Source organism: Corvus hawaiiensis, chromosome 10 (assembly GCF_020740725.1).
Source record: "Corvus hawaiiensis isolate bCorHaw1 chromosome 10, bCorHaw1.pri.cur, whole genome shotgun sequence".
Lineage (NCBI taxonomy): Eukaryota > Metazoa > Chordata > Aves > Passeriformes > Corvidae > Corvus > Corvus hawaiiensis.
The window spans coordinates 5727053-5753986 of NC_063222.1; the positions used below are offsets into that span (position 1 = coordinate 5727053).

At 43.8% G+C, this 26934-nt stretch overlaps 1 protein-coding gene across 1 annotated transcript in view; it reads right to left on the reverse strand.

Annotated features, from left to right (window-relative positions):
* Nucleotides 1–4876: 4876 nt before the first annotated feature.
* HS6ST1 (heparan sulfate 6-O-sulfotransferase 1) overlaps nucleotides 4877–26934 on the reverse strand; it is a 180144-nt gene continuing 158086 nt past the window's right edge. The window contains exon 2 of the mRNA XM_048314301.1: nucleotides 4877–7158. Coding sequence (XP_048170258.1) covers nucleotides 6450–7158 — 709 coding nt within the window. The 3' untranslated portion in view covers nucleotides 4877–6449. The remainder of the gene's footprint in view (nucleotides 7159–26934) is intronic.

Sequence of the window (26934 nt, forward strand, 5' to 3'; positions counted from 1 at the left end):
CCATGTTATTTGTTACACTTAGATAAATACCTTGCTGTTCTCATTCAGGATGCTGTGAAACACTTGTACCATCATCCTCTTACCCCCAGCTTACTTTCACTGTGCAAAACAGGCACGTGGCTTCGTTCAGTAACTGCAGAACATTTTTGCACAACAAAGTACTGAGCACGAAACCAACAAAAAAATTTCTGTTAATTATTCTGTAATGTTTGGTGTAACAACCTCTATTGCCTGCAAATGTGTTCGTTGCAGTGACTCCGAAAAAGACAACTAAGAACACTGTACAGCAGCAAAGGTAATTCTTAGATGATAGGTTCCATGAGGTTTAAGGACTTTCTGCAGTGTTGGCTCAAATGTAACAATAGGAATGAACAGACTGCAGTTTCTGCTTGAATATTTCTTGTCCAGGAGTCTGTTTTTGTAGCAGAAAACAAATATTCTTAATCAACTGCACTGGCAGCTTTATCTCTCTGTAATAAACAGGCAAGACATATTACACTGAAACAGCATCCAAAGGCCAATGCAAGGACAACACGCACAACAGATGCTCAATTTTAGGGTTTATTTCATCTGCTAACATTCATCCTTGATCTAGACAAAAACAATTAGATGATTTTTTAAAATTTTATTTTTCTTGTGGAAGAAAAAAAACCTTTTAACACTTTTTGTAAGATGCTATAAATAAATATATAAAGCTTTAAGTGTTACTCGGCTCAAGTTAAACAGTTGCCTTTTATTTTTTGTTGTTTTTAAGTTCCTGAAGTGGGGGGGGAAGTGCAAACCATACACATTCAGCCCAATGGAATGAGTCCAGCCACAATCACTTTCAGAGAAGCTGAATCTGTTTGATCTACAATATGGAGAATGGAAGGCAGGTGGGGGGACAGTTGTATTTTTTTTACCCTCAGTCACACAACTCCTAGAGGAACTGAGTTCCTTGGTAAGTAAAGCACGCAAGTAAAGGGAGAGAAAGAACAAGAGAACCCTGCCTGCACTGCCCTTTCCCTGCCCTGCACAGACTGTGTGGCAGAGAGGAAAGAAGAGACAATATAAGCAAAGTCTCAGATGAATAGAAATGACAATGAAAAACAAAATCAGATAGCAGGAGGGCTGGTGAGAAATCCTGCGCCTGTTGCGTGTTTTGACTGGCAGACTACACATAAACACATAGGAACTTCACATTGAGAGAGGATGGGGATTTTTGTCTTCTCCTTAAAGAAAAAAAGATTAAAAGGGGCAATAAAAATAAGTTAAATCATATTCCAATATGTACAAAACAAATCATGCTCAGTAAACCTTTTGAATATAAAATTATTCATTATAGTACAACTCTCTCAATCCAGTCTCCAGAATTGACACCTGGGGGAATTGACCAGGGAGGGGGAACTGTGGAGCTCTGAGGAGACAGACTCATTTGCAAATCTTGTTTTTTTCAGCTTGCATGGCTAAGAATTACAGAGAAAACTCCCTGCAGCTGGGACAACATAGGCTTTAACTCCCATGTGTTTATCAGGTCTGCATTCACCTTGGCAGAATTCTTGTGGAGGGGGTAAAACAAACGGCCACGGGTAGCTGGGATTGTGTGCCCTGGTTCACCTGAGCTGCTGCTTGCTGACCTGTGCCATAAAGGCTTGGCTACACTCCTGATCAGGCAGTGAATCCTACATTCACTTCTGCCTCTGGAACGTGATCTGCTAATATTAATGAAAGTGAAAACAAGAATAAAAAGAGAACGCAGCCAGCCTTGTGATTTGGATCCAGCAGATAGTATCAGGTTGCATGCCAAGCTATAGCTCTGGGAATACAGTATTAAGCATAGTTTGGTTGATGAATTCCTGTAGTACTATCCCTTTTTTGTGATGACTGGAAAAGCCTATGGGGTAGGAGGGGGTCTGGGTAACTCTAAACACCAGCAAGACACTAGAGATGCTTTTAACCCCAAGATATGAACCTTGGTCAGGCCCTGTGCTGTAACATTTTCATCACCTTCCGTAGCTGTCCACTGGTCCCTGTGAAGTGACTTGACTGGCTCAGAGCAAAAACTTCCCAATAGTCTGCACTGTCACTGGGGAGTCCTCCTGCCTTGTTCTCTCAGCAACTGCACTGCTCCTTTTTGCTCTAACAGGACAGCCCAGGGAGAGAGAATTCAGAACCTTATTGGGATCTTTCTTATGCTGCTTTCATTGTCATCCCAGTTTTGTAAGCAAGTAATGGACTATGGGGTGCAAAACCACCAACTGAAATGCTCCTCATTTATTCCAAAATGTTGGGTATAAAGGGAGAAATTCAGACAAGCCAGAAATTCACACTGATCCTTTGCTGACTTTTTCTTTGTTTGTGCTTGACTTTGAACCCTCTGACAGCCTGGGCTGTCAACTGTACCAGTCAATCCTGCATTTTGTGACCTGGATTGGGTACAAGGTGGTACCTGACTGTCTGGAAAACTTTGGATGAAGCAAACTCCTTCAACAGAGCTAACTGGGATGAGACAAACCAGCAAGAAAATGTTTTCTTCAGCAACACCACCACCAAGCAGTGAAGTTTAGCTTTAACTAAAAGCACATTGACTTCTTAGCACTACAACATGTCTTAGCCTTTCTACCTTCCCAGAGCAGGAATGAAGTCTGCTGGGAAATCCCCACTGAGCCCAATCCTTGTCTGTGACGTGCCAGGGTCAGCACAGTGCCAGATGGCAGAGCCTGAAGGACCACTGCCTTTTCCTGCCCAAATTGCTCACTCACACTGGTACTGCTGCCCTATACAGCCTTAAACACCTTACACAGCCCCAGCCTTTGTAAAGGCTTTCCAGGGGGTACCCCTGGAACCATGGCAGAAACACTGTGGGGTGGGTAAGCATCTGACCAGGTAAATTCTGATTTCAAGGGGAACTGCCTCACCAAGTCCCTGAGAGACAGGTCCAATCTCGCACCTGCTCGCACTGCTCCCAGCACTCTCTTAACCTGAGCTGGATCATGACACATAGACAGACCCCCTGAAGAAACACTTCGTGTACTGAAGAAGGTCGTGGTGTATCTGGATGCCACAGGAAAAACATTTTGGAAGAAACGGGCAAATATTGAACAGGAATCTACTGTCTGGCCACTACTTCTGCCAGAGTGCCTTAAAGCCATTGTTCTCCACTCATTTTAAAACTACACACACACTTTTCATGTTATTGTAGCATCAAAATATCAGTCCTAAAAAGAAAAGAAATAGTACCACTTCAAGCTGTGGTACATATAAATCACAAAAAGCTACATTCACATTATGTTAAAAAAGTTCCCTTGCACTCACTAAAGGAAGAAGATAGTGCCAGGTGTGTCCTGCAACCCATGTTCTGGTACACAGCACTTAAAATAAATTAACACATGGCTTACAGCCATAAGCAGACCAGCACAGCAGCCAGGGTGAGGGATGGCTTTTGGGTGATTCTGTTCATTTCCATTACTCAGAATCTGTTTCAAAGTGCCCTATACTTTTCATACCCTGGAATACCCTTTTAGAGTCTGTAAATTTGTTACTCCCAGTGTAGAGGTGGGAAAACGGAGGCATTTGCTGGGTGCAGGATTTAAATCTAGAAACTTCTGCCTCAGTACTAAGTGAGGTCAGCCCTCCTTTTGTGGTTGAAATGAAACTGTTAACAGTTTTCAATATAATTTCAGTTCTTCTGCTTGTTACTGCAATATACTACAAAGAAAATGTTGGAACAAGGTCTTCTACTGACATGCTTCTAAGGTCAGAGGCTGCTTCTGATTTAGACAACCCTGCAGACAGATTCATTAACATCCAGCTGGTTACTCAGAGCCTGTAACACAGGAACAGCTCAGGCAGACACAGCACAATCACAATACTGGTGTGAATCACGCAGTCCCAGCAGTGCCACACAAACAGGGATTAGCTGCAGGCACCACTTGTGTGCTATGGATCCATAACACAGGACGCACCCTGAAAAGCTTTTGGGGAAAGGTGGAAACTGTGCACATAGAACAGTTGCTTTTTATATGTCTTGTGTCGGTTTTGTGGATAAACAGCCTGTAAAGTCGAATTTTTAAGATACAAATGTTTTCTTTAGTTACAGCAACACATAAAAGTGCTGGCAACTACCAGACATAGCTTCTCCCAGTCTTGGAATTCAGAGATGAGCAAATGGACTTATAATACCTTCTGCCCCCAAGCCAACCACCAAATACTGCTTCATTTTGCTTCCCAATTTTCATCTAGGTGGAAATGCTTATGGCCAGGCTACACATTTCTGGGAACAGGAGTCATTTGGTGCCTGCAGACAGGTGAGTGTGTGCTTGTGCACTTTGCAGCAGCAGGATGCAGACCTGACCAAAATCCATCTGAAAGCAACAGGAAAGACATCCTCTGACTTTGGTGGACTTTGGCTCAGGGCTGTAACAGAATTGTATTTGAGCCCTAAGTGCTCTTTTTATTTTCTGTTCTCAAGTTTTTAGTTGTCTTTACTCTTGAGGAGAAGAACGTCTCCAAAAGCAAGGTGTATCCCCCAGGGCATGCACAGGAGAACAGAGATTTGCAAAATCTCTTTCTCTTTGCAAAACTCTTTTCCCTTTGCAAAACTCAGTCTGAACTTGAAACTGCTGGAAACAGTGCACAGAGGCAGAGAAAGAATTAAAATACAAGCCAAGCAGCACATCAATGGATTTGTATGATGGGAAAGGGATGCTTGTAAAAATGACATGCTAAAGTTGAGTGCACCAGCTCTCTGCCTCTCCTCCAGTGATTTCAATGCCATATTTGATTTGCAGTTAACATGGCCTTTGAAAATCAAATCATATTCCATTTGGTTCAGAGTTTACCCTAAACAATAGCTGGTTCAGGTCCTACAGGCTGAGCAATAACGGAGTGAGACATGAACCAGGCAAAAACTACTTCATTTCCATGCTTCCAGCCAAACAAAGAAGTGCTTGCAACAGCAAAAAAATGAGCCATATTTTAATTTGGCGAGTGGGAAGAGGAATTAGAGAAGCCATTGTTGTTCTATGACTGAACTATGACTGAAAAGTCAGTAAGCAGAACCTGGTTAGACTGTCCCCACACTGGAGGATTAAACTTACATGAGGCCCTAAAAAACAGCATTGAAAGAGTTCTGCTTTGAGAGTGGTCTGAGACTAAAAAAACACTATCCATGATTCTCCTTTCCAGTTTTATGAACACAGCTTGTTCATTTAAAGTAAGGGCTGCAGAACAGGCACCCTGCCAAAAGACAATGTGCACTGTCTCATAATTCAGACCCATAGTCAGAAATTTTCACAGCTCTGAAAGACAGCCCCATCCTGTTCCCACTTAAATCAGTTCTAGTGACTTCACTGGAAGCCAGCTGATGCCCATTACCTCTTGATAAAAGCAAGTAAAAATAACTGAAATAATACAGCTAGAGTACGTCTGTAAGCTTATTCTGGGTCAGTATTTCACATAGCAACAAACAAAACACAACCACCCCTTTGTCATGTTCCCATTAATGACTGATCATTTGCGGGGTCTGAATTTTGTGTGGATTTATGAAGGAGTATTTAAACTTTTCTTTCTTTTTTTTTAGTATGTAGGAGAGGGTTTTCATGTGCTGTTAACACACAATACTGATGGTGGCTTGAGTGGTAGTGGTGTAAGCTGACAGGATAACATGGGAATGCAGGTTTGAGTCTATGGTTGGCTTTTGACTTGTTGTGGGACCTGTCTGGGAAACAAATCTGGGAGTTTTGTGCATGAATTCCCTATTACTTTTGTGATGAAGCTGCGTATGTATATGTGATACCAGTGTAATGCATCAGAACCACTGTGCTAAGTACATATCCCAGGCTGTAGTCAATTTGCTTTAATGTTTCTCATCCTCTGACTGGTTTTCTTCTTTTTTTTTTAATGGTGCTCTACTTTCTGGCAGTGGCTGCCAGCTGAAACGCTGTGAGTGCCTGTGTGCTGAGATCCCAGCCTGACAGGATGGCCAATCCTCAACTTAGTCACCATTATCAGTTACTGACAAACAATGCAATTCCCATCCCACCACCCCCATAAAAGAAAACCTCTATTTCCTTCTTTTTAATTATGTATCTTTAGATCATTATGCCCAGGGGAGAAAGAGATTTCAAAAATTCCTACTTCTGCCATTTGTGTTAAAATTGTGAGGATAAGAAACATTCTTTTGTATTTTGTATTCTTTGTATGAGTGGGTAACTGCATTTGTGCATTTTTTACCTCTGCATTAGAATGTTGACCCTTTTTTTATTTTTATGTATTTATTGTTTTTTTAAGAATATCATCGGTCTTGTAAGAAACAGTAAAAAGACCCTATGCTTAAGGAAGCAATCTATCTTCTGTTTTACAGACTTGTTTTTAAATAAAATATTTTTTTTTGTTGTTTTTGCAATTTTACTTCCATGATCTCTTATATGGAAACCCTAGAATATCATTAATATAAAAGTCTGCCTAGGCTACCACTTCTCTATAATATGGCTCATGTAGTCCTCAGTGGGCAAACGTCCTTGCTCTTCGGTCTCTTCCTTGGGAAGTGCTTCATTGGACCGGTGAAGAAGCCTCTCTTCCCGGTTCTTTATCCTCTGCTCCATCCTCTCCAGCTGCCGTTTGTACTGGTAGCGCTGTTGGAAGAGGTCCTTTGCATAGTCATAGAGCTGCATGTCCAAGTCATTGAGCTCCTCGATCCTGCGGATGGTGTCGTTATCCACCTCCACCCCTCCTGCCCGCGTGCTGTTGTACTGCATGAAGGGCCGGATGAATTTCAGGTTAAAAGTTCTCTCAAACAGGTACTGAGTCTTTCTCTGGAACTCTGTCAGGCCGAAGAAGGCCATGTCTTTGAGGTTTTTTTTTGCACTCTCCAGCAGGATCTGTGCTCGCTTGTTCTCTGGGATGAAGGACATGTTGTAGCAGCCCACTAAGCTCAAGTCAGCCAACATCCTCACTTGGCGGTTGTTGGCCAAATTATATGGGCAATCCATGAACTCCTGCAGCGTGCAGCCCGACCAGTCCGTGCCCTCATAGCACGATGGCAGCTCTTCAGGAGTTGGTGTCCTGCCATCACACATGTGCAAGGAGGTCTTCCAAGTAGCTCCTCGTTGGACGTGACGCCATTCGCTGAGGTAACGAGATACGGGGTCTCTCAGCAGTGTGATGTAGTAAAATTTTCTACAAGAAGAAGAGAAAATAGAATAAATATTCTGCTAGTAACGGGACAGATGCTTGGCAAGCAGAGATCTAGTGCAGACAGCAAAAAACTGAGAGTAAATCAACATCACATCATCCATTCCACTGTACTCGTGGGCTATTTTTTTCTTGCAATATCTCATGCAAAGCAGTGTGTGCAACATTAGGCCCGTGTTTCTCTTTCTCACTGCCCACCATTTTAGCCTTGCCAAGCAGTAGCACCTTCACCAGAATGTCCATTCCCAGCAACAGAGTACGAAGTCAGAACAAATCACCAGGACTGAACCTATCTATTGACTTCAGAGAGCAACTGTGTCTCCTGGCACTGCCTGGCCTGTCACACTAAGCACTGTGTGCCCGCTGTGCCAGCCAGGACCTGCTCTGAAGGACAGCCCAGCAGCCTCTCTGTTTATGAGTTGGGCCTATCACTTCCACTCCATGCAGATGCTGACCAGGACACCCACTGCTTGACCGATCTGGCTGCTGAGCTGAAATCTGGGAGTCTGCAGTAAGTAGCAGGATAACACCACAGGCACATAAACGAAAAACAATGGGAAATCAGGAATGCAATATGCTTTGCAGAAAGAGAAGGCTGAGCTGACAACCAGCAATAGCAGCAATAATTTATTCCCATTTCAGTCAACCTGACACTAAATCAAACAAACTTCAGACACACTTTTGACACGAGACTAAATAGAAGGGAAGAGCAAGACAACCAGGAAGAACATACATAATGACAAGGGGAATTCTTGCTGTTCCAAGTATAATGAAGCCCCCAACAATACAAGCTGTCCCTAGAACTGAAAACATGACAGCTGTCTCTAACAGAGACCCTCCAGCTTCAGCCCATAAAGTTCTGGGATTGACAGAGATGGCAGTCTACAATAGCCCTCTGCACACAGAGGGAAATGGGCCTTTTCTTCCCTAACTGCCAGCAGTGTGGGATTGAGGTGTCTTTGTGCTTCCAGAACAAGGAAATACCTTCTCTAGCTCCTAAAGCTGGCACGAGCTTGTGGGGCACAGGGCTGTGTTACACTGTGCACACAGAAGCACCTGGCTTTGGCAGGGAACACACATATGCAACTGGAAATGTTCCACATAGGGGTGCTGGAGGATTCATCTCCCCATCAGAAATGCATCTTTGGAATGCTGCTAGGGCTCACTGCCTTGCCAGCACGGCTCGGGAGCACTGAATGTAATGGCCATTGAGGTGGCAGTGAAAAGTTTTTTTGAGGAAAAAAATAGTAACAGTATTCTCTTTTGGCTAATTTTAACACACCCATGTTTTCCTAGCACCTTCAGTATTATTCTTCTAGTAGTAACTTAAATTTCTGCAATAAGAGCAATCTAATTTTAAAATAATACATCAAAGCCATTGCCCAGGAAGTCTCATATTAAGTAAAGTTTGCTTTCCTAATTCATTACAAACTTGCTGAAGGGCTGTTCCAAAGTGGCCGATTTTGCTCTTTCCAACAATGGCAACGGGTGTCCACTCCAGCTCCAATTCCTCTCCTGCTTTCCACCTTCATAAGTAGGGCTGGTAAAGACATTTGTTATTTTTGGAAACTATTCCATCTCTCTTCAACAGGAAGAGTATCTTGCTGTCTAGTAATGCTGTCCAGTGCTGTCTGTGTACAGGGAGAGGGGAAGAAAAGGGGAGCAGACTCTTTCCTTAAGCCGACTTCTTTTTCCTTCCTTTACCTTGCAGCCTGTAGTGATTCCACTACCCTGAGAGGCAGCCATAATTTATACCGACTGAGCTAAGGAACCTCCAATAGATGGGATAAAATATGACAGCAGAAAGAAAAGGAAAGTAGTGATGAATGCCAGATGTTCAATGACAGACATTGGTGCTAAACACTATCAGCAGTTTTTGACTTGTGAACTGCAGTGGACTTTTTATTTTCACCAATGTAATCCAAAGGTTTTTCAGTGAGCAGGTTGAAGGCATTTATTATTTTGTGGCTACAGAAGCAACTAGAAGGTTGCTTCCCCCTGATCCCTAAGATCAGGGACTCATTTATGTGTCAGGTATCCACAGACACAGGAGGAGCTGATTCCTGTCCAAACATGCCATCTGTACAAGTATGGATAGTGGTAAAAGGCAAGAATTAATATCTGCATTTGGTAGACAGGGGAACCACAAATATTAACTGATGTGCATAAAGTCAAATGGAAGTGGCAGAGTTGGCATGAATCTGATTCCTGTAAGCCTGAGTCCAGCTTATCTTCTCTCTCTGTCTCTGTTTAAACTTTAGGAGACTGTTAGTAAATCAGATTAATAAATATCATGCAAAGCTTCTGGAGTCCATTGAAACACAGACAGCTTGAACAGGACACGGACTGGCAAAAGCTTAAGGAGCAAGTACTTCTTTCTTCAAACCTACACTATAAGAGCTATTACCTTAGCTGAGGTAATACCCTGGTAAGTATTTTACCATGAATGATCTTTCTCAAAGATTCATCTCAATGATAAAAAGCAGAGGAAAATAGGTTACAATTTTTGAAATTCTACTGAATCCGATTTGCCCCTTTCCAAGTCTGTCACACAGAAAAGTGCTTGAAGGAAAGAGCTTGCCTCCTAACACAGAAATCAGATTTATCTTTGGAAACTGGAACCAGGCCTCTGCAAGTACTTAAGGAAGCTGCCCCAATGGGGCTTAAATAAAAAAAACCCCTAACAAACAAAACTAAACAGAGACTTTAAAGCAAAAGAATAGTTTTAACTGCCTAAGTTGAGATGCACCATTTACATAGTGAAAGTTATGCTCCCAAATTTGTATTTAGCTTTCTAGAAATATATTCATTTCCAAGGAACAGATTCCCTCAGCCCTCAGGCAAGTGAGCAGTACACCTTCCAGGAGACTGGGACCTCAGGAGCCAGAGAGGTGAGCCACTTGCACATTAGATGGATGACCATGCAAGTATTCACCCAAGGCACTTAAGATACTGAAGTTGCTGTTCTTGAAGTATAACTTGGGATTGCCTTTAAGTTTAGAGAAAAATAAGGTAACTGTAAAGCATCGTCCATTAGCAGTCAGAAAGCTGGGGGAACTCTGTTTCAGCATGGCTGAGAACACAGGCAGTGCCACTTGTCAACAGTGGCTTGATATTTATGAGGAACCACATGACTAGTAAGGTTTTTTTTTGTCATCAGAGATGAAATAAACCCATAAGCCCCATGCAGCTGTGAGTGCCCTTCCTTTCAGCATGGTGTCCCAGACAGCCACTTAACTTTAGTGTTCCTAAAGGCTCATTTCAGAAGTGTGGTCTTCTCCTAGCCCAGATGGTTCCACTCAATACTGCCTCATAAAAAGGCCAAGCAGCCCCAGTTTGGTCATGCAATGTCATGTCTCACTGGCTTTTCTGGATTTAACAAGCTTGAGCAAGACAAATGGACATTGGAGTTAGTAAGATTTTGCTTCCCATGTGAAGCTGAGCAGAGCAGCATTACTGCTCTTGCAGGCTCCCCTTCACATAGCCATGGGGTTGTGATCTCCAAGGGCACAAAGACAAGCAGAAGACAAAGTCACACCTCTGCCTTTTCTTGCATTACTGTTCCTGGCAGTCCCAACATGAAAATCCACCTGAAGCTCTCTGACGTGTTTGCAGAGTTGCAACTTGGACCTGCACAGTTTTGGAAGCTGCACAGTTTAGTCCAAGGAAAGAATCCCTAGCATATCTTTTAAACAGAATAGAATAAAAGAATGTTTTTGATGAACAACCCTTTACCCGAACTGAAGTTGCAGGAAGAACAAAATCCAATATTAGAAAGGAAAGGCCAATCTTGTGGTCATAATACACAAATGAATTCAGGAAACCTTACTTTAAGTGCCCATTCTGTCAAAATTAGCCTGCTTGCCCCAGACAAATCTCTCTCTCTGCCTCTGTTTCCCATGTGTGAAGGGCTGACAATGTCTCCTTTGTCTGTTTTGGAAATTCAAAACATAACATCTCTTGGAGCAGGAGCCGTCTCCTTCCATGATTATGCAAAGCCCCTGTTTCAGCATGGATTGAGGTCAGAGGACAATGGTTAACTGGAGGCATATTTTCATGACACAGGCGTCAGAGGCACCACTGCCCTACGGGATTCCCGCCCGGACCTCTCCTTCCCATTCTCACATAGCAGCACAAAGCAGCCTTAGTTTTGCCAGCAGAGTTTTGTTTTTTTTAAGCAGGGTCATGCTGCAAATGCAGTCACTGAGCAGCTCTGGGTTAAAAACAACCCTTTCTTGCATGGCTGAAGCTGCCATTTAGCAATATTCTGTCTTAATTCCTGTCAGCAGGTTCCTCAGCTAATGAAGGGGAAATGAAACCATTCCTCCTCTAAAAACTCAATTCCTTCTCTTTTGCTAATAACCAGTCAACATAATTCAGATAAAGTGACAGATTCTAAATATGATGCTATCATTTCTCTTCAGTTCATTTCCACTCTTTTCTACATGCTGATGCACCCTTCTTACTGCTGCTGGTCTCTAAATTCTGCCAGGAACTGCTTATTTGACTGTGCAATTCCTTATTCTTTCCTGTGCTTGAATGCTTCCTCCCACATGGCCAAATTTTATTTTATTTTTCTTAAAATTTTTACAGGTTCTTCACTGAGCTTTCAAGCATTCCTCCCAGGAAAAGCAAAATATGTAACAAGTCCTTTTTGACTTCTGTGGTGGCCTTCCATCAGATCAAGAACAAAACACAGCTAGCCACTTGCAATATAAATGCTTCATCTGCCTGCCAGGAGGGGGAAGGGGAAGGAAGCTGCATAGGTCAGCTTCAACCATATAACCCCAATCTGTCAAAGCAATATGCCCCCAGGCTACAATTTTTCTAATGCTAGAAAACAAAAAATAATTAAAAAATCATTCCATATCCTTGCTGAATTAACTGAGCAGGGGGTCTGCCATCTTGTAATAATGAGGAATGCTGTGTTTTGCTTAAAGATGTAGTAATGTCAAATTTGTGGCTGATTTAAGGCATCCTTGTAAAAGTCAAGCCCACATATTATGCACTCCACAAATCCCTGGTGAGGGTCCTTATTCCATTCATACTGGCTCTCACTGTGAGTAGTTTATCACTGAAACAACCAGTGATTCTGCCTCCCAGCAGTGAAATGCACACGTGCACCTGCCCTGCTGTTAGCCTGCAGGGACCAAGGGAAGAAGAACCAGAGCATTCAGCACCTCCCTTGTGATCATCTAAACCCTCACTTGGCTGAAACACTGAAGGGGATTGCCAGGTAAGGGTTATCTCCAGTGAAAACGAGCAGTGTATCCTTAAGGAACAGCCCAGCAAGGACTTACAGGTAAGTAATAAGTAATAAGTAATAAGTAACAGGTGAGTCAGGTGTCTCTAACGATGGATGAGCTGAGAATGTGGCAGATGAAAGTTCATAAAGAATTTATATTCTCATTATAAAATCATACTAAACATTACCTACAAATAGCAGAGGTATGGTAGAACAGTTTCCCCCTTCTGCACAGAGAATGACCTTCAGCTACGATGGGAAACTCTGGGTGACTCTCCAGGCACCACTCACTTCAGTACAAGCTGCCTCCTGGCTTATTTACCACCAGTGCACCAAACCCATACTTACCACTTTTAAAGTCCAGCCTTGCCAAGACTCCACATATTTCCCTGTTTTCCTCTACAGTCAGATTTCTTGCACAACAAGCACATTCTCAGTTAGAGATTGGAATTTAATATATGTACAATGATTACTTCCTTTGGTAGCAAATAGCCCTAATTTTCCTCAGTCTATTTCCTCTCATCTGTTGTTCATTTAGACTCTTCCTGCATTTCACACACAATAAACTCTTCAGTCCTTTAAAAGTCATAGAAACAGAAAGAAAACCCCAAACAAACAAAACAAGCGTCTTCTCTATACCCTATGTTTAAATAAAGGTTGCAACACAAAACCCCAAAAGCCAAGAAACTGAACAGCAAACCCAATCCTCCAGCTCTCAGACTGGGTAAATAGCTACAGCAGTGATTTTCTTTGCCAGGAAAGGAGGGGGTGTCAGTGCTTGCTTTGGGAACCAGGTTTGTTTTGCATAATTGTGTTTGTTTTGCCTGATGATCTCTGCTCTTGGGACTCAGCTGTATTAAAAGATAGGACATTTGGAAATGTAACAACAGCCAACCCTCACACAGGCTCTGCTCACCCTCCAGATCTTTGCTCAGGGAGTCATCCTGGGGTTTGATTTCACCATGGGCCAGTTCCTGATGCAGGAGTGCCTGGACCATGCTGCCAACAGCCCACTGAGAGCCAGCCCTGAAACAATGCTCAGGCTGCTCCAGGAGGGGGAGGCAGATGAGAAGAGCCACTCCTCTCTCTTTTCACCCATATATTTCATAGAATGTGGACAATTTTGAATGGTTTGCAATCCTGGTGATGCAGCCTGTCATCACAGCATGATGATCCCACTGCAGAGCCTGCCCGGAGAGCAGAGCTCCAGCGTGTTGGACCTGTGTGCACCAAACACCACATCTGGGTGCAAGCACAACAGAGTCTGACCATGAAGAAGGAGACAGAAGAGAAAGCAACACCTCAGGCATTTCATGAGAGAAACACCCACCCCTCCATCCACTCAAAACAATCTTAAACAAAAGCTCCCTTTTGGTGTTCTCAGCCATGCATGGGCTGAGTCACAGCTCAAAAATACCAGAGACAATCAAACACAACTGCAAGGCCTTCTCCAGACCGGTGGTGAAGAGACCTGAAGACACGAAACTCAGGAAAAGGTCAATCTGTGTGCTTGATCCAGTCACACTGCAGCAATACAGCCTTGATTCTGGGATCTGTAGGAGCAGTAATGCTGTGTGTCTGCACACATGGTGGCTGCAGCACAGTATGAGGTGTCTCTATTTAAAGCTGACCTGCAAAGAAAGGTGGGTCTGCAAAGCAATAGTTGGAATAGTATTGTGTATATATTCCTGTAACACAGATATTCCTCCTGAATTATACTGGCAAAGGCAGCAGAGCTGGAGTGGAAGCACAAAGGATGTAAGTGAGCCCCAAGGGCAGATGGGTGAGACCTGGTTTGTCAGAAAGTTGGGAGGGCACATGGAGCCTTGACAGCCATGTTGGGAGTGGCAGAATGGTACAGGCTATTCCATACTGATTGATATGTATGGTAATACAAGGGAGCATTTCACATCTGGAATCAAATGGAGCATCAAGGTAGCTATGGCTGGGCATTCATTCCTCTGAAACCATCAGAAATGGATGCTTTCAGGACCACAATCTCCATTCGTCTCCATAAATGAAGTGAGGTGCACTTTTACCTCAGATCTCAGAGCTGTGCAATGCTGATACTCACTGTGTTCACACTACAGTGTTACACACTCAGCCCCAGTTCAGGTTTGTTGGCTTTTACCCAGGAAGCAAGTGTGGTCCTATCATCCTCGAGTCTCATGACTTTTTTATATCCAATTAGCAGAATAGACACAGATAATGAGTTTTAACAACATCTCTGCTTTTCATAAAAATTGCAGTGCTGTGTAAGCACAAGAATTTCCTGTTGAACTGTCTCTTCGCAAACAAGTTAATCTAAAAAAAGATACATGGCATGCTATGAACCTTAGGAGTGAACCGCCAGCTCATTTTTCAAAATGACAGATATGATGAAAATTGGACAAAGGCTTGGAAAAAAACGCGGGGGTCAGGGTGAGGGGAGCAAACGGGGGTGGAGGGAAAGGCATTCCAGAGCCCTCTGGAGCCTTGGACTCCTCTAGGACCCATTAAAAGCTTATGTTACTTGCACCATTTATAAACAAGCTCATTCTTTTGCCATCATAACTTTCCTCATATGAGGAGTTTAGGAAGTGTTGACTGCTGTCTTCTACTGAAGGAAGGCACCAAAAATGACAGCAAGTTACAAATCAAACACCTTTAATTTACGACCTTTCCCGAGTTTTGGGAGGCTTGTTGTGCTTCCTAAGTGACCTCAGTAAACCCCCTAATCAATAGCACCTCGGAATGCTGACAGATGGCAAGGGGAAGTGTCAGTGCCAGAGGGATTACATCAGTGCTGGCAGAGAACAGATGGCAGAAAGGTGGACTGCAACCTGTGCTTATTCTTTGCATTCCTTCGCTTTTATTATTGCCCCTGCTGTCAGCAAGGTAGGAAGTTTCAGGAGGGGAAAAACATGGCCATTCTCTGGAAGAAAAATTTTCACTCCCTTCACTTACTGGTTCTGTCACAGAGACTTCCAATTGCATTGATTTTGGCATTACAAAACACACAGAAGTCAGTAACACATTACACCCATACTTACTAGAAAATATTTGCTAGAAGGGTTCTATATCCCTTTTTTGTGGAGTATCTTCCTGTGTGTGGCCACATTAGAACCAAGCCAGTAACAAATCAATCCCTGAAGAGTAACGACACATTTGCAATGAGACACTGAACTTTTCCTCTCTGCATCAGAGATCAATTTCCACTGGATATGTAGCATAGGACAGCAGTTTTCACCCCACCATTAGATAAGTGGAAAGCATTTGGGGCCTCATTCCTGCTCCAGGGAGTAAGTGCTGTGCCCTAATACACTGCCTGTGCAGGCTGCCAAGCCAGGCAGCTTTCCGCTGTGTCACTGGGACCGAGCTGCACTGGTTCTGCACAGAAATCTGCAGAGCTTCATGCTGTCTTTGTCCTGGGAAGAGAGAGAATGCCAAGGATTTAGCCTCCCCAGGTGTCAAGATGGATGCAATGAATAAAACAAGTGAATATTTTAACTAATAAAGCAGGATTTCTGCATCTGATCCCTGCACGCTTCAGGACGCAGGAGAAAGAATGACCGGGATATTGCCGAACAGAAAAAAGAAAACCAGAAGCAAGTTGATACAGAGCAAAGACAAAGCTGAAGTAACTATGCAATATGTAAAGATATTTATTTGAAACAGCTGTAAATAAAGCAGATAGGCTAGAATTTGCATTTTCTTTTGAACTGTAAGTCAGCTTCTCTTGTGAATCACAGGAGCTCCACTGGCTCTGAGACTCAAAAAAGATTCAAGGAAAATGTAACAGCATGATAGACAGGAAATATGGCTCCTTGAAGAAGATTAAATTATAAAGAAACAATAGAGGAAGATTAAGGGAGCAAGAGTAGTCAGAGGAGCAGATATTGATCGCTTTAGCAGGACAATTGAATTCCTTGGCAAAGGGAGGCAATATTTGTGTCAGGCAGCTGCAGCTGCAACACAGCACTCCTGAGTTGCTCACTGATCAATCTTGTTCCAATCAAAAACTGATGGACAGCTGCTTTTATTGATCTGAGTAGGAAGACTCAGTAGGAAATAGGAAACAGGATCGAGATGCACAGGATTTTTAAACTGGACTGACATGTCCTGAACATACAAGCAAACACTGAAACTTTCAGCCAGCCAGCGAACATCAAGGAACAAGACATTCCAAGGAAAAAAACACAAGCAGCAGCAGAATCCATCCCTGAAAGCAGGCACAGTGCAAGGACTGGATTCCAAGGAGCTCTGCAAGCCACACAGGGCTGCTAGGAAAAGGGAACAACTGCTGCCCTGCAAAGCAACCAGTGTGAGCTGCATACTGCCACACACCTCACAGCATCAGGTAGGGGACTGGTCCTAATTCCATTTACTCAGCTCCTTCTTAAAATCAGTGCTGGGGGAGGTTCCCACACGGCTTCTTTTCTTGTGAATAGTCATACTAGTGGCTTACAAAGAGTACCAAAGCTCCCTCTCCTCAATTAACTGACTCTCCCTTGCTCAGGAATAGCAGATGTTGTTAAGCAGCAAAAGATAATCCTCAAGAAAGCAGAGCTACTGATCAATCACTTTTACATTTAAGATCACTTGGAGTTGCCACTGTCTTGTACTGTTTTCCTAATTAATTGCACTGGAATGCACTTAAGTAAGCCCCAGATCAAAGAATCATATGCAGAGATTGAAATAAATCCTGTCTGTGTTGCTAATGCCTCGGAAATGGATGACTTGCTAAGCATTCAAAATCCTGAGTACCATGGTTCAAAACTACAGATAGTGTGAGATGCTTTTAAAGGAGCAGATTTAAGGATGAAAAGGAAAAAGCTCCCTTCATTTGCTCATAAAAGACAATTAAGCAAAGGCAATTGTTCAACTAATTTAGTGTGAAGTTTGTGTATCTTAAGTTCCTTATTCTTCTCTTTCCTATCACCAAAAATCACAGATCAGGAGCATCAATTTTCATTACAGCAAAACTTTATCATCATTACAGATATTTTAAAAATGTGCTTTAATGAAGGGCTGAAATCTTTTCAAAGTAATGATAAATAAAAATGACTGGGGCTGAATGTGTTACCAGTTGGTGCAATAAATCACTGTCTCTTCCTGCATGAGTCTCTTTCTCATGATCTAGAATATCATCAAAACGCTTTGATTGATTTACAGTTTAGTAACCCAGCCATCATCATCCATAATTCTACAATAAACCACACCACTTAATGTAGCTGTTACAGATGTTCAGAAGTTCATTCCCTGCCTTTCAGGAGGAGATATTGACACAACAGCTGCAGACACCAAGATTAGCTGGGGAAGAAAAATTTGTCTTCGGCACAGGAAAACATCCAATTTTCCTCTAACAATACCCTGTCTTTAAAGCTGAAAGACATGCTGCCAACCTTGATACAACCAGTTTCAATTATTAAACACCAAATATCTATATGCACATACCCACCCCCCTGCCAGCTGGCAGGAGTAACAAGCTGCCTGGCTTCTGTCTAAAACACATCATTTCCTGGGAAATCAAGACATTACTAAAAGCCGTACGCAACAAATCCATCAAAGGGTTTGCAGTGAACAGCAGCTGATCTCAGGCCTTGCCAGCACCAAGAAACCCATTCTGCATGTGGCACTGCCTCCAGTCAGCCCTAAGGAAACAACTGGAGGGAATTTGCTCTTAAAATCACCAGCAGAGGTGGGCTGAGCAGGGGGGGGCTCAGCCGCATGAAGAGAGGGCTGCTCATTGTGCTGTCTCTGTGGCCAACACCAGCCCTGCCCCACAGCACAGCGAGAGATTGCACGGGCATCGTTATTCATTTTTCACAAATTATTGATCTGAAAACAGTAGGTTGGTTCTCGGTTTGAACTTCTTTTGCTTGAGCCTGAAAACAATGCAGCATTAGCTGGCCTGCCATTAACACTTTTGTTAAAACTGTTTCCTCAGGAAAAGGAGAATGTGCAACATGCAAAGTACAAAGTGTGGGTATTTTATTCCAAACAGCACGAGTACTCCCTGCCAGCCTCAGCAGCCACTGTTCATTTAAAGCAGGCATACAGACATACCCAACATGAATTGTCAGAGTGATGGTCTGGCTCACAGACACAATTTCTCTCCTAAGTGAATCACCATGCTGAGGAAGCTAACAAAGACTGTAAAATTCATTAACTGAGCAGTGCTGGAAAGGGCTGCTCCAAATCCATCACTGATCTGTCCTGGCCAGCCAGCATCCTGTCTCTGACAGTGACCTGTCCCTGGCGCTGCTGAGAGAGGTGCAAGGAACAGCAAAGCCATTTCTAATTACAGGAATCCTCTCGTTTCCTCTCAGTTGCACTCAAAGGAAGCACAAATCAGCCTTGTGGTTTGAGACTTCAGATGGACATTTGAGTCTTCAAAACTTCAGCAGCCTCAGGATCTCTCTGCTAGGTGATCCCCCAGACCTGTGCATTGCGAGGCTGAGAGAGTTATGAAATATCAAGTGGGTATTTCACAGGGACAGCACCCCTGCACTGTGAAGAAGGGATATTTTGCCCTGACTAACTTTGGGTTCTTTTAAAGTTGGTTAATGGGATTCCTTGCCCTGTGGTTAGCAAGAGCACTTGTGAATACCAGAAAAGCAGCAACGTGTTGAATGGGATTTTAAAAATCTGCTTTTTGATTAATAGATCATTGAAAGACTTTTTTTATTTCAATACAGGCCAACATTATTCCCTCACCTTCCACGTGAAGGACTCCAGAGGTGTTCCAGCTGGCCAAAAGGCTGCCAAATTCCTCTGCAGCTCTACTGTAGGTAAGTCTAATTACGTGCTTAAAAGCGTATGTTGCCATCTCTCAAAGCACTGCTTTCAACGCGGAAAATCCTTCTGCCCAAAGAAACCCAAAGAAAGTGCACAGTGGGACTATTCCTGCTTCTGCTGCCGCCTGGGAATCCCCTGACAGCCCAGCGCAGAGGGAACCCCCGGCTGTGCCCAGGCGGCCGCGTTCCCACTAGATGGCATCTCCTGCCACGGAATGGCTCTGGCACGGAGGGACCGCTCCTCCCGCCAGCATTTCCCTTCTCCTGGGATTTGTCATGTCCTGCGCAGCAAGGCCACGAGTGCAGTCTCATTTAATTGCCGGGAATGGGTAATTGGGGCTGTTTCCCTCTCCAGAGCGGCACTGCAGGCAGCGATGCCCGTGTGCCACCCTGAAGCGCCGTGAAGTCACCCGGCTGGGCACCTCCCGCAGCCCTGCCGGGCGTCACAACCACGGTGAGCCGGCACAAGCGCATCTTCCTAAGGCAGCCTCTGCTCGCACAGCCTTCCTCCCAGAGGCTCCGACAGCACCTGCCCCGGGTATTTACATTTTCAGTGTCACAGCTATTTCCTGCTCACACCCTGCTGCACCCGGAGTGCCCTCTGCCCGCGGGCGATGTGGCACTGGGACATGCAGCAGTGGGGTTTGCCTTGGGAGATTGCAATGCACCTGTATCTGCTGAGCCTTTTGCTTAAGTCTCTGCTTCAGGCTTGACTGTGAAACACCACCTTTAAAAAATGTACACAGGCGTTTTCTCCCTCACAAGCTTAGGTTACACAGAAGAGTTTTGTTGGCATAGCTGTACTGTAGGAAGTAAATAATAAAAGAACATTACCAGCCAAATAGCAATGCCAGCAAAAAGTTGTGGGTAGCAATATATCTGTGGTTGTGGGTATGGGTTACTCTGTCCAGGGAAATGGGTTAAACTATGGAGCAGAGGATCCTTGCCAGTGTGAGTTCCTTCCCAAAAAGGGTTTAATCAGCACAGCTCTGCTGAAATAACCACGGTTTGAATGCAGGCATGTGCTCAGTCTCTCTGTAAAAACAATTATCACAGAGAAAAACTTTCTTGTGTTTGGTAAATTTTGAAGTAAGTGCGTGGCAATCCACATCCCTGGAGCATGCTGTGCTAAGTCTCTGCCCACTGGGATCTGCTGGGCTGGGGCCATGAGCTGTTTCAGATACTCTGGCAAACTGCTGAGCTTGGAGAGGCTTTCAGGCACCACCAACCTGGGGTGAATGAGAGCTGGTGATCTTGTTATATGAGACTCCATATCCCACAGCTTTGAGTCATTCAATCTCCTGCCTGTCTCTTCACATAGTAATTTATCTTTTCTTTGAATATTTTGCCCATGGGAGCTGGAAGGTAGCAGGGCCATTGCAATCCGTTTCTTTCAGTACTCTGGGGGATCTCAGCTTGGTGTATAGCACTTTTTTTCATCCTAAATAGAGGATGTGTACAAAAGCAAGAAATCTGGAAAGCTTTCAGCATCACAGAACTGCCAGCACTGCTTCCTTTGTCTGCACCATTTAACCCAGTGATGTATTTTATTATCAGTTAGCTCAAACACAGAAACACTCTCAGTCACCTGTGGGACACAAGTATTGGGCTTCAAACTTCCCTTGTTAATCTTTCTGAGAAGCTGTGCTGATGCTTGTGCATCCTGTTATTCCAGTCAGCCCAGAGACAAGTGCCAGAGCTGGCACGAAAGGTATGCATCAGAGGTAAATTCCACAGGTAAATTCCTCCCACTCCTTGCTTGGGCTTGGTGTACCTGTTACTGCATGTGGTTGCTCCTTATGCCAGACACAACAAGGCAGAAGCAGTGGTGGAGAGGGACAGAAGGGGGACTGCTAATGCAGAAAATGAATTGTAAAGTAATCAATACAGTAAAGATTCACCATGTTCACTCTGGGAAGACAAGGTGCTCCTTCTGGAGAATTCCATGAAGGGAGGAACAGTAGTGACAGATTGAAAATGAAGAAATAACAAAAAAAAAAACCCCAAAACAACCAAAAAACCCAAAACAACAAAAAAAAAAAAAAAGAAAAAGAAATCCAATCACATCCTCTATATTTAAAAATTAAAAAGACTACCAGATGCAATTACATTCATGATTAAAAGATCTAACAGAAGCGTATTTAAATTCATTAACTTAGTCCACACTTTCCTACCTCAGGAGACCAGCTGCTCCTGGAATACAGGGCAGCAAAATACAAACTACATCTTGCTTGTATTTGATCAAAACCTTTTTGAAGTTCCAATGATCTGGTTGTTAACATCTCTTAGGTGATAATTAGGCTCTTGGGGCAGCAAACATTGTTTGGGAAAGAAAATGCACAGTGGAAACATAAGTAATGGAGCTTTCTGCGTGTTGAGGAGTCAGTTATTCCACTGTATAAAAAAAGGCACCAAGGGCAAAATGAGGCCATTTTCAAACAGAGCCTCATTTTGCCTGTGTATAGCAGCAATCAGCAGATGCTTACCTCTGTGTAAACTGTTTACTTTGGGTTTTGCTCATTTCTTGCAACACATGTTTTAAGCAAGAGATTTCAGCCCTTGCACACTGCGGCTCATGAGCATGGCTCTCCTCTGGAACACGGATGCTGCATGGTTTTTCCATCACTGCTTGACAGGCATTTGGTAGCAGGTACCAGCTGGGGCTGAGCAGGTACTTCTCCCAGTTCCCATCCTCTCAAGAAGGATCTGGTCTCTCTGCTCAGGGGATGCTCCAGGGCCTCTGGACGAGGTTCAGGGCATTTTCAGAGATACTGAGAAGAGCCAGAACCTCCTTGTGGGATGACGCCTGTTATCAAACCATGCACAGTGATATTCTCTGTCTGTCCCAGGAGAACACTAGAATAACAGCTGAGGCACTGACTTACTTCCCTTCTCTTACTGCCATGGGACCCGTTTCCCTCTGACGAGACAGGAAGAGGCTTGATTAAAGACAACTGGGAATTTCTGTTTATGGTTGCATCTGACAGGTATCTGTCCTTCTCAAGCCTCCCTCCAGGTGCTATGCCTGGCTTTGGTCTCCTCCATCCTGCAAAGCTCAACTCCTCTGGATAATGACCCTTCCTTCCCAAGAGATCTTTTAAATATTTCTGACAGTTGGAGTCTCTCCTTTCCTTCCTGCACAGCCCTCTGTAATCAAACACAAGACACATCAAAGGACAGAATTGCTCTTTCAGACAAGACAGCTACGCCTGACTCTGAACTGTCAGTTCAGACATTTTCAGGACCCACTTTAGGATTTTCTTCTTGTGACTTAGTTATGATCCATGGCAGAGACCTCTGCACTTTGGAAGAATCTGCTCCCCCTCCTCTGAGAAGTAGGGAGTGCCCCTGGGAAGTTGCAGCCTTGCTGAAGAGCTGTAATTCAGCTTCCTCACTGTCTGCAAATGCACCTGAAGTGCCCAGCATCTTCCCACACAGCCAAGACAGCCCTGATCATGTGTACAGGAGCAGGAACAGTTCCCTGCTGTCTCTGTCTCTGTGTTCCAATGAAGGCAGTGGAGATGGGGCTGCACCAGCAGTGCAATGTCCCACTCAACTTTAGTTCTCCTTTGCCACTGAAGAACTGGAGAGGTCTATTTTATTTTGCTCCAAAAGCCAATATAAGGCAGCTGACCTGCCTTGACAAAAGTGAAACCCAAGAAATATTCAGGTATCAAAATCACAGCTTCAGAATGTTCCCTGTTTGAGCGCTAGCCTGGGAATACGTCACAGCTGAGAGCATGGAGAGGAGAGCTCCTGGGGGGCTGCAGAAAGACACTCCTCCATGACTGATCACCATCCCTCTGGTGAACATGTACATAGGGACAGGATTAATCAAAAAAACTGTAACCAAAAGCAAGAAAATAGTGGAAAAAACAGGGAAATGCACGGGAAACTGCAAACGCTCAAACTCAACTTTAAATTCCAAAACTGTTTCTAGTAATTCAACTCCAGACATGTGATTCTGGATGTGTTTCTATCTCCTAAGTCTCATATCTTTGTTCTGACTCAGAGGAATTATTGTTATTTATGGGACCATGCATCATATATATCACATTGTGTTTCAAATGCAAAGGAAGATTCCTCTTATTGCCATATTTTTGGGACAATCCTTCATGCTGCTCCAAAAGTCCAAAAAGTATGTGCTCAACATGAGATCACTTTCCTGAATGGGAACCTGGAATTCAACCTGAGCTAAAGTTACTTATAGCAAAACTCAAACATATTTCATGCAAGACCTGCCCTGTGCACGTAACCTTGAAAATAATGACATTTTATTTTGTGATGAATTTACATGAAATCATGAGTGTTTTCTTCTCTTTCTAGAGCATTCAGTCTCAGAGAAAATGGAGATTATTTCCACAGAAGAGCAAAATGCCTGTTATCACCATGAACACACAGAACTTTACAGATGAGGTTTCTGATGGCACCTACTGAAACTGGGTGCCAAGGTCCCACACACAGTGCTGTGCCTTGTTCTCATCATCAAGGAGCCTGTAAAGGCTGCTATGAGTCTTGAGATTGGGAACTGAAGATGATGGATGGCAGATTTATCAATCACATTCCAATTTTTTATCCCAAAGAATCTTCAATACCTTTTACTACCCTTTCCCCTCACAAGAATGTTACCTGTTATCCTTGACAACTGATAGCTCCACATAAGCTTTCATTCATCCCCAGTGAATATATAGATTTTCTCTAACCACAAACTCTCATCTGTCCAAGCCTTTAGGAGTAGCAAAATATTCTGGGAGAGAAACTCGGAATGATCCAGATGACAGGATAGGGAGGACAAGGTAGGAAGACAAGAAAAGAGGAGCTTGAGGATGAATTGTGATCACATTTGTTAAGTTTAAATTTTATTCGATTTGTTAGATTAAATTTGTAAAATTACTTAAGACATATCAGCCTTGAGTACACCATCAGGTCAATCTGGTGGTAAAACAAAGGGCTTCCCTTTTGAAGAGGGGAAATTAAAAATATTAGATGTTTTCTCTTTTAACACTAATTTGTGCAGGAGGGGATAGGCTAGGCTGCAAATGACACGATTAGCTCCCTTTGGGGTGAATATTTGGGTGAGCTTGGCTGCATGCATTATCATCCAAAAGCTTTATTTTTAAAACTGTATTTACTATAACCTGACCTTTTCTTTTGCTTTCTGTGGATAAGGTTTGCACGGGTCTTACTTAAAAGCTGCATCGATTCCAAAGTGAAAAACTGTGATGATGAATTTTTCAAATGATTACCATTAATACAGGTAACACAAACACACCCAGCCTTGTTGCAGGCTGAAAGCTGCACAGCTTAGAGGTCGATTGTCACTTTTAATTGACTGAACATGCCCATAACTCTGACAGAGAACTACTGTCATTACCAGTGTTTTTCTGGGCACCAGTGCTGACCTCTCTGTTCCTTCCTGTGCTTGGCCTCTTGCACTCAGCTCAAGCTTTTCCAGCCACCATCGGTTTGCTGAAATCTTTTTCCCTGACTTAAGTTGGGGATTTAAGCTAGTCTATACATTCTTCTGCCAAGTTTTCCTTCCATTAGGGCACAATCCAAAGCTCATTGAACTCAGAGGGAAGATCTGCACTCACTCTTAGGGATTTTGGATCATACTTCACCTGCCTGTCTGCCAAATGCTTTCCTTGAAGACAAAGTGAATGCTGTGCATGAGCTCTCTTATGAGAGAGTGACAACTGATAGGGGAGGACACATGAGAAAATGTGGGGAGAAGCCTGAGGAGACATGGGGAGGGACAGACTCCTGAGGACATATGGGGCTGGAGACATGCTTTTGGAAGGAGGGACTCCCCTGAGGGACTGTGGCCAGTGGAAGACTCACACCAGGGCAGGACCCTCCTGAGGAAATGCAGCCTGCTGGTGACCCATGCTGGGGAGCAGCAGTGACAAGAGCAGAGTAAAAGAGACAACCAGTAAAAACTGTGGAAGAGGGGCAGACAAAAATGATTTCACCATTACACATTATAACAATTGATCCTACAATTATAACACTTGATCTTGCCTTTTACGCCCAGACCCTTATTTAGAAGAATAATCTCTAGGTAAAGTAGGAACTTGGATCTCTATGTTGTTTTAGTGCTGGGCCTTTCTCAGAAAGGGACAACTAGGACCCCAGCAGGGTCCACCTTCCTGCAAAAAGGGCAGATATGTTTAACTGAGGACACGTGGACCCTTCCCAATCCATGTTCAAAGAAACCTTTTGAAAATCAGCTGGACCTACTTTGCTTTCTGTATTCCCACCAGTTTCTTTAGGCTATGTCTACACCATCAGATCCAGGAACTCTCATCCAGGTGGGAAAACCAGTTTGTCCAGAGGTGCCCCAGCCACCCTGTGCTGTGGTTTCAATGGGCTGGAGGAGAGCTGTGGGCTGCTCCAGGCAGGTACCTTGTTAGCAGGACAAAGGGATCAGGGTATAAGGAATTGCCACAAAACACACATAATCCCATACCTTGGACAGAAGCAGTGTCAAACATCCTTTGGAAGGACAATTTGAGAAAAAAAAATATTGTCAAGCCTTGTTTAGGGAGCCAAACACTGTTTTCTCCCTAGAATTATGTCTTATTTGCCATTATCACAATGTCAACCTTCTGTGCCCAGTTTGTCACCTGGGACTCTGCTGATCTCGTTGCCTTCACCAGAAGCACTGGGGTCTTCCAGCTGTTCAGCAGCACCAAGAAAACCAAGCTTTTCCCTTGCTAATTCACTAAGAAGCTAAAAGGTAGAAAATAAAAGCCTTAGCAGAAACTTGAGGCCTCTCAGTTCAGTCTGTGCTCTCCCAGTCTGCCAACCCATTCTTGTGGCATTTACTGACCCTAAATTCCTGCCTGTCCACATGTACATGCAAAGTGGGTTTTATACTGTTTGTGGCTGATGGTTAGAAGGGCCAAAAAATTTATGAATTGCCAGAATCGTGCATTCAGAAAATTTGACTCAGGCCCCTGGAAAACCACTGGACTGGCTGAAAAATTCCACCACATTAAGCTGACCTCATTCTGCTTAGCTCCAAGTACTCTGGCAGGGGAGCCCAGGATCCTTCCAGCTCCAAGTCATTCACTCTAGTAACTACAGGAAAGCTGTGGGAGGAGTCCTCTGCCAAAGCTCCTTCCCTCCCAACAGCGATGCCTCTGTTCATCAGCGAGCAGTCTTGATTTCTTTTAGTTGTGGCCCAGTTCTGCTCTATTTTAGGATTTCTAGAAGCTGTTAAAAACTAATATCCTCTCACTCCCTCCTTCTAGAAACTCATTTATCACTCTGCCTCCTGCACAGTTACACTTCTCTCTCTCTTAGCTGGCAATTTCTCTCCTATGGTATGAATTTTGGATGACCTTAAGCGGTTGTAAGCACATGGGTGCAGTGGACCAGACTACACAGTGGCAGGGAAAGACTTAAGCAACTGGGACTGCTAGGCAGGGGGGAATTGTGCTCATTAGAAGGAAAAAGAACAGTAAATAGCTACAAACAAAAATGCAGAGATCCTCAAGCAGAAGGCCTCCCCCCACCCCGAGCGGCAGCAGAGCTCCCTATGGCCTCTGAAACAGAGCTAGGAAATGCACCAATTTAGTGATAGATAAATTCACTCTCAGAGTGTATGCAGTGTCATGTCTGCTGACTTGGACACGTATCTCATGATCAGTATTTTTAAAGATAAGCATGAGCTAACTACACATAAGACATGGAACAAAGAGCAGGCACCTGGAAAGGGAGTTAGCACAGGAC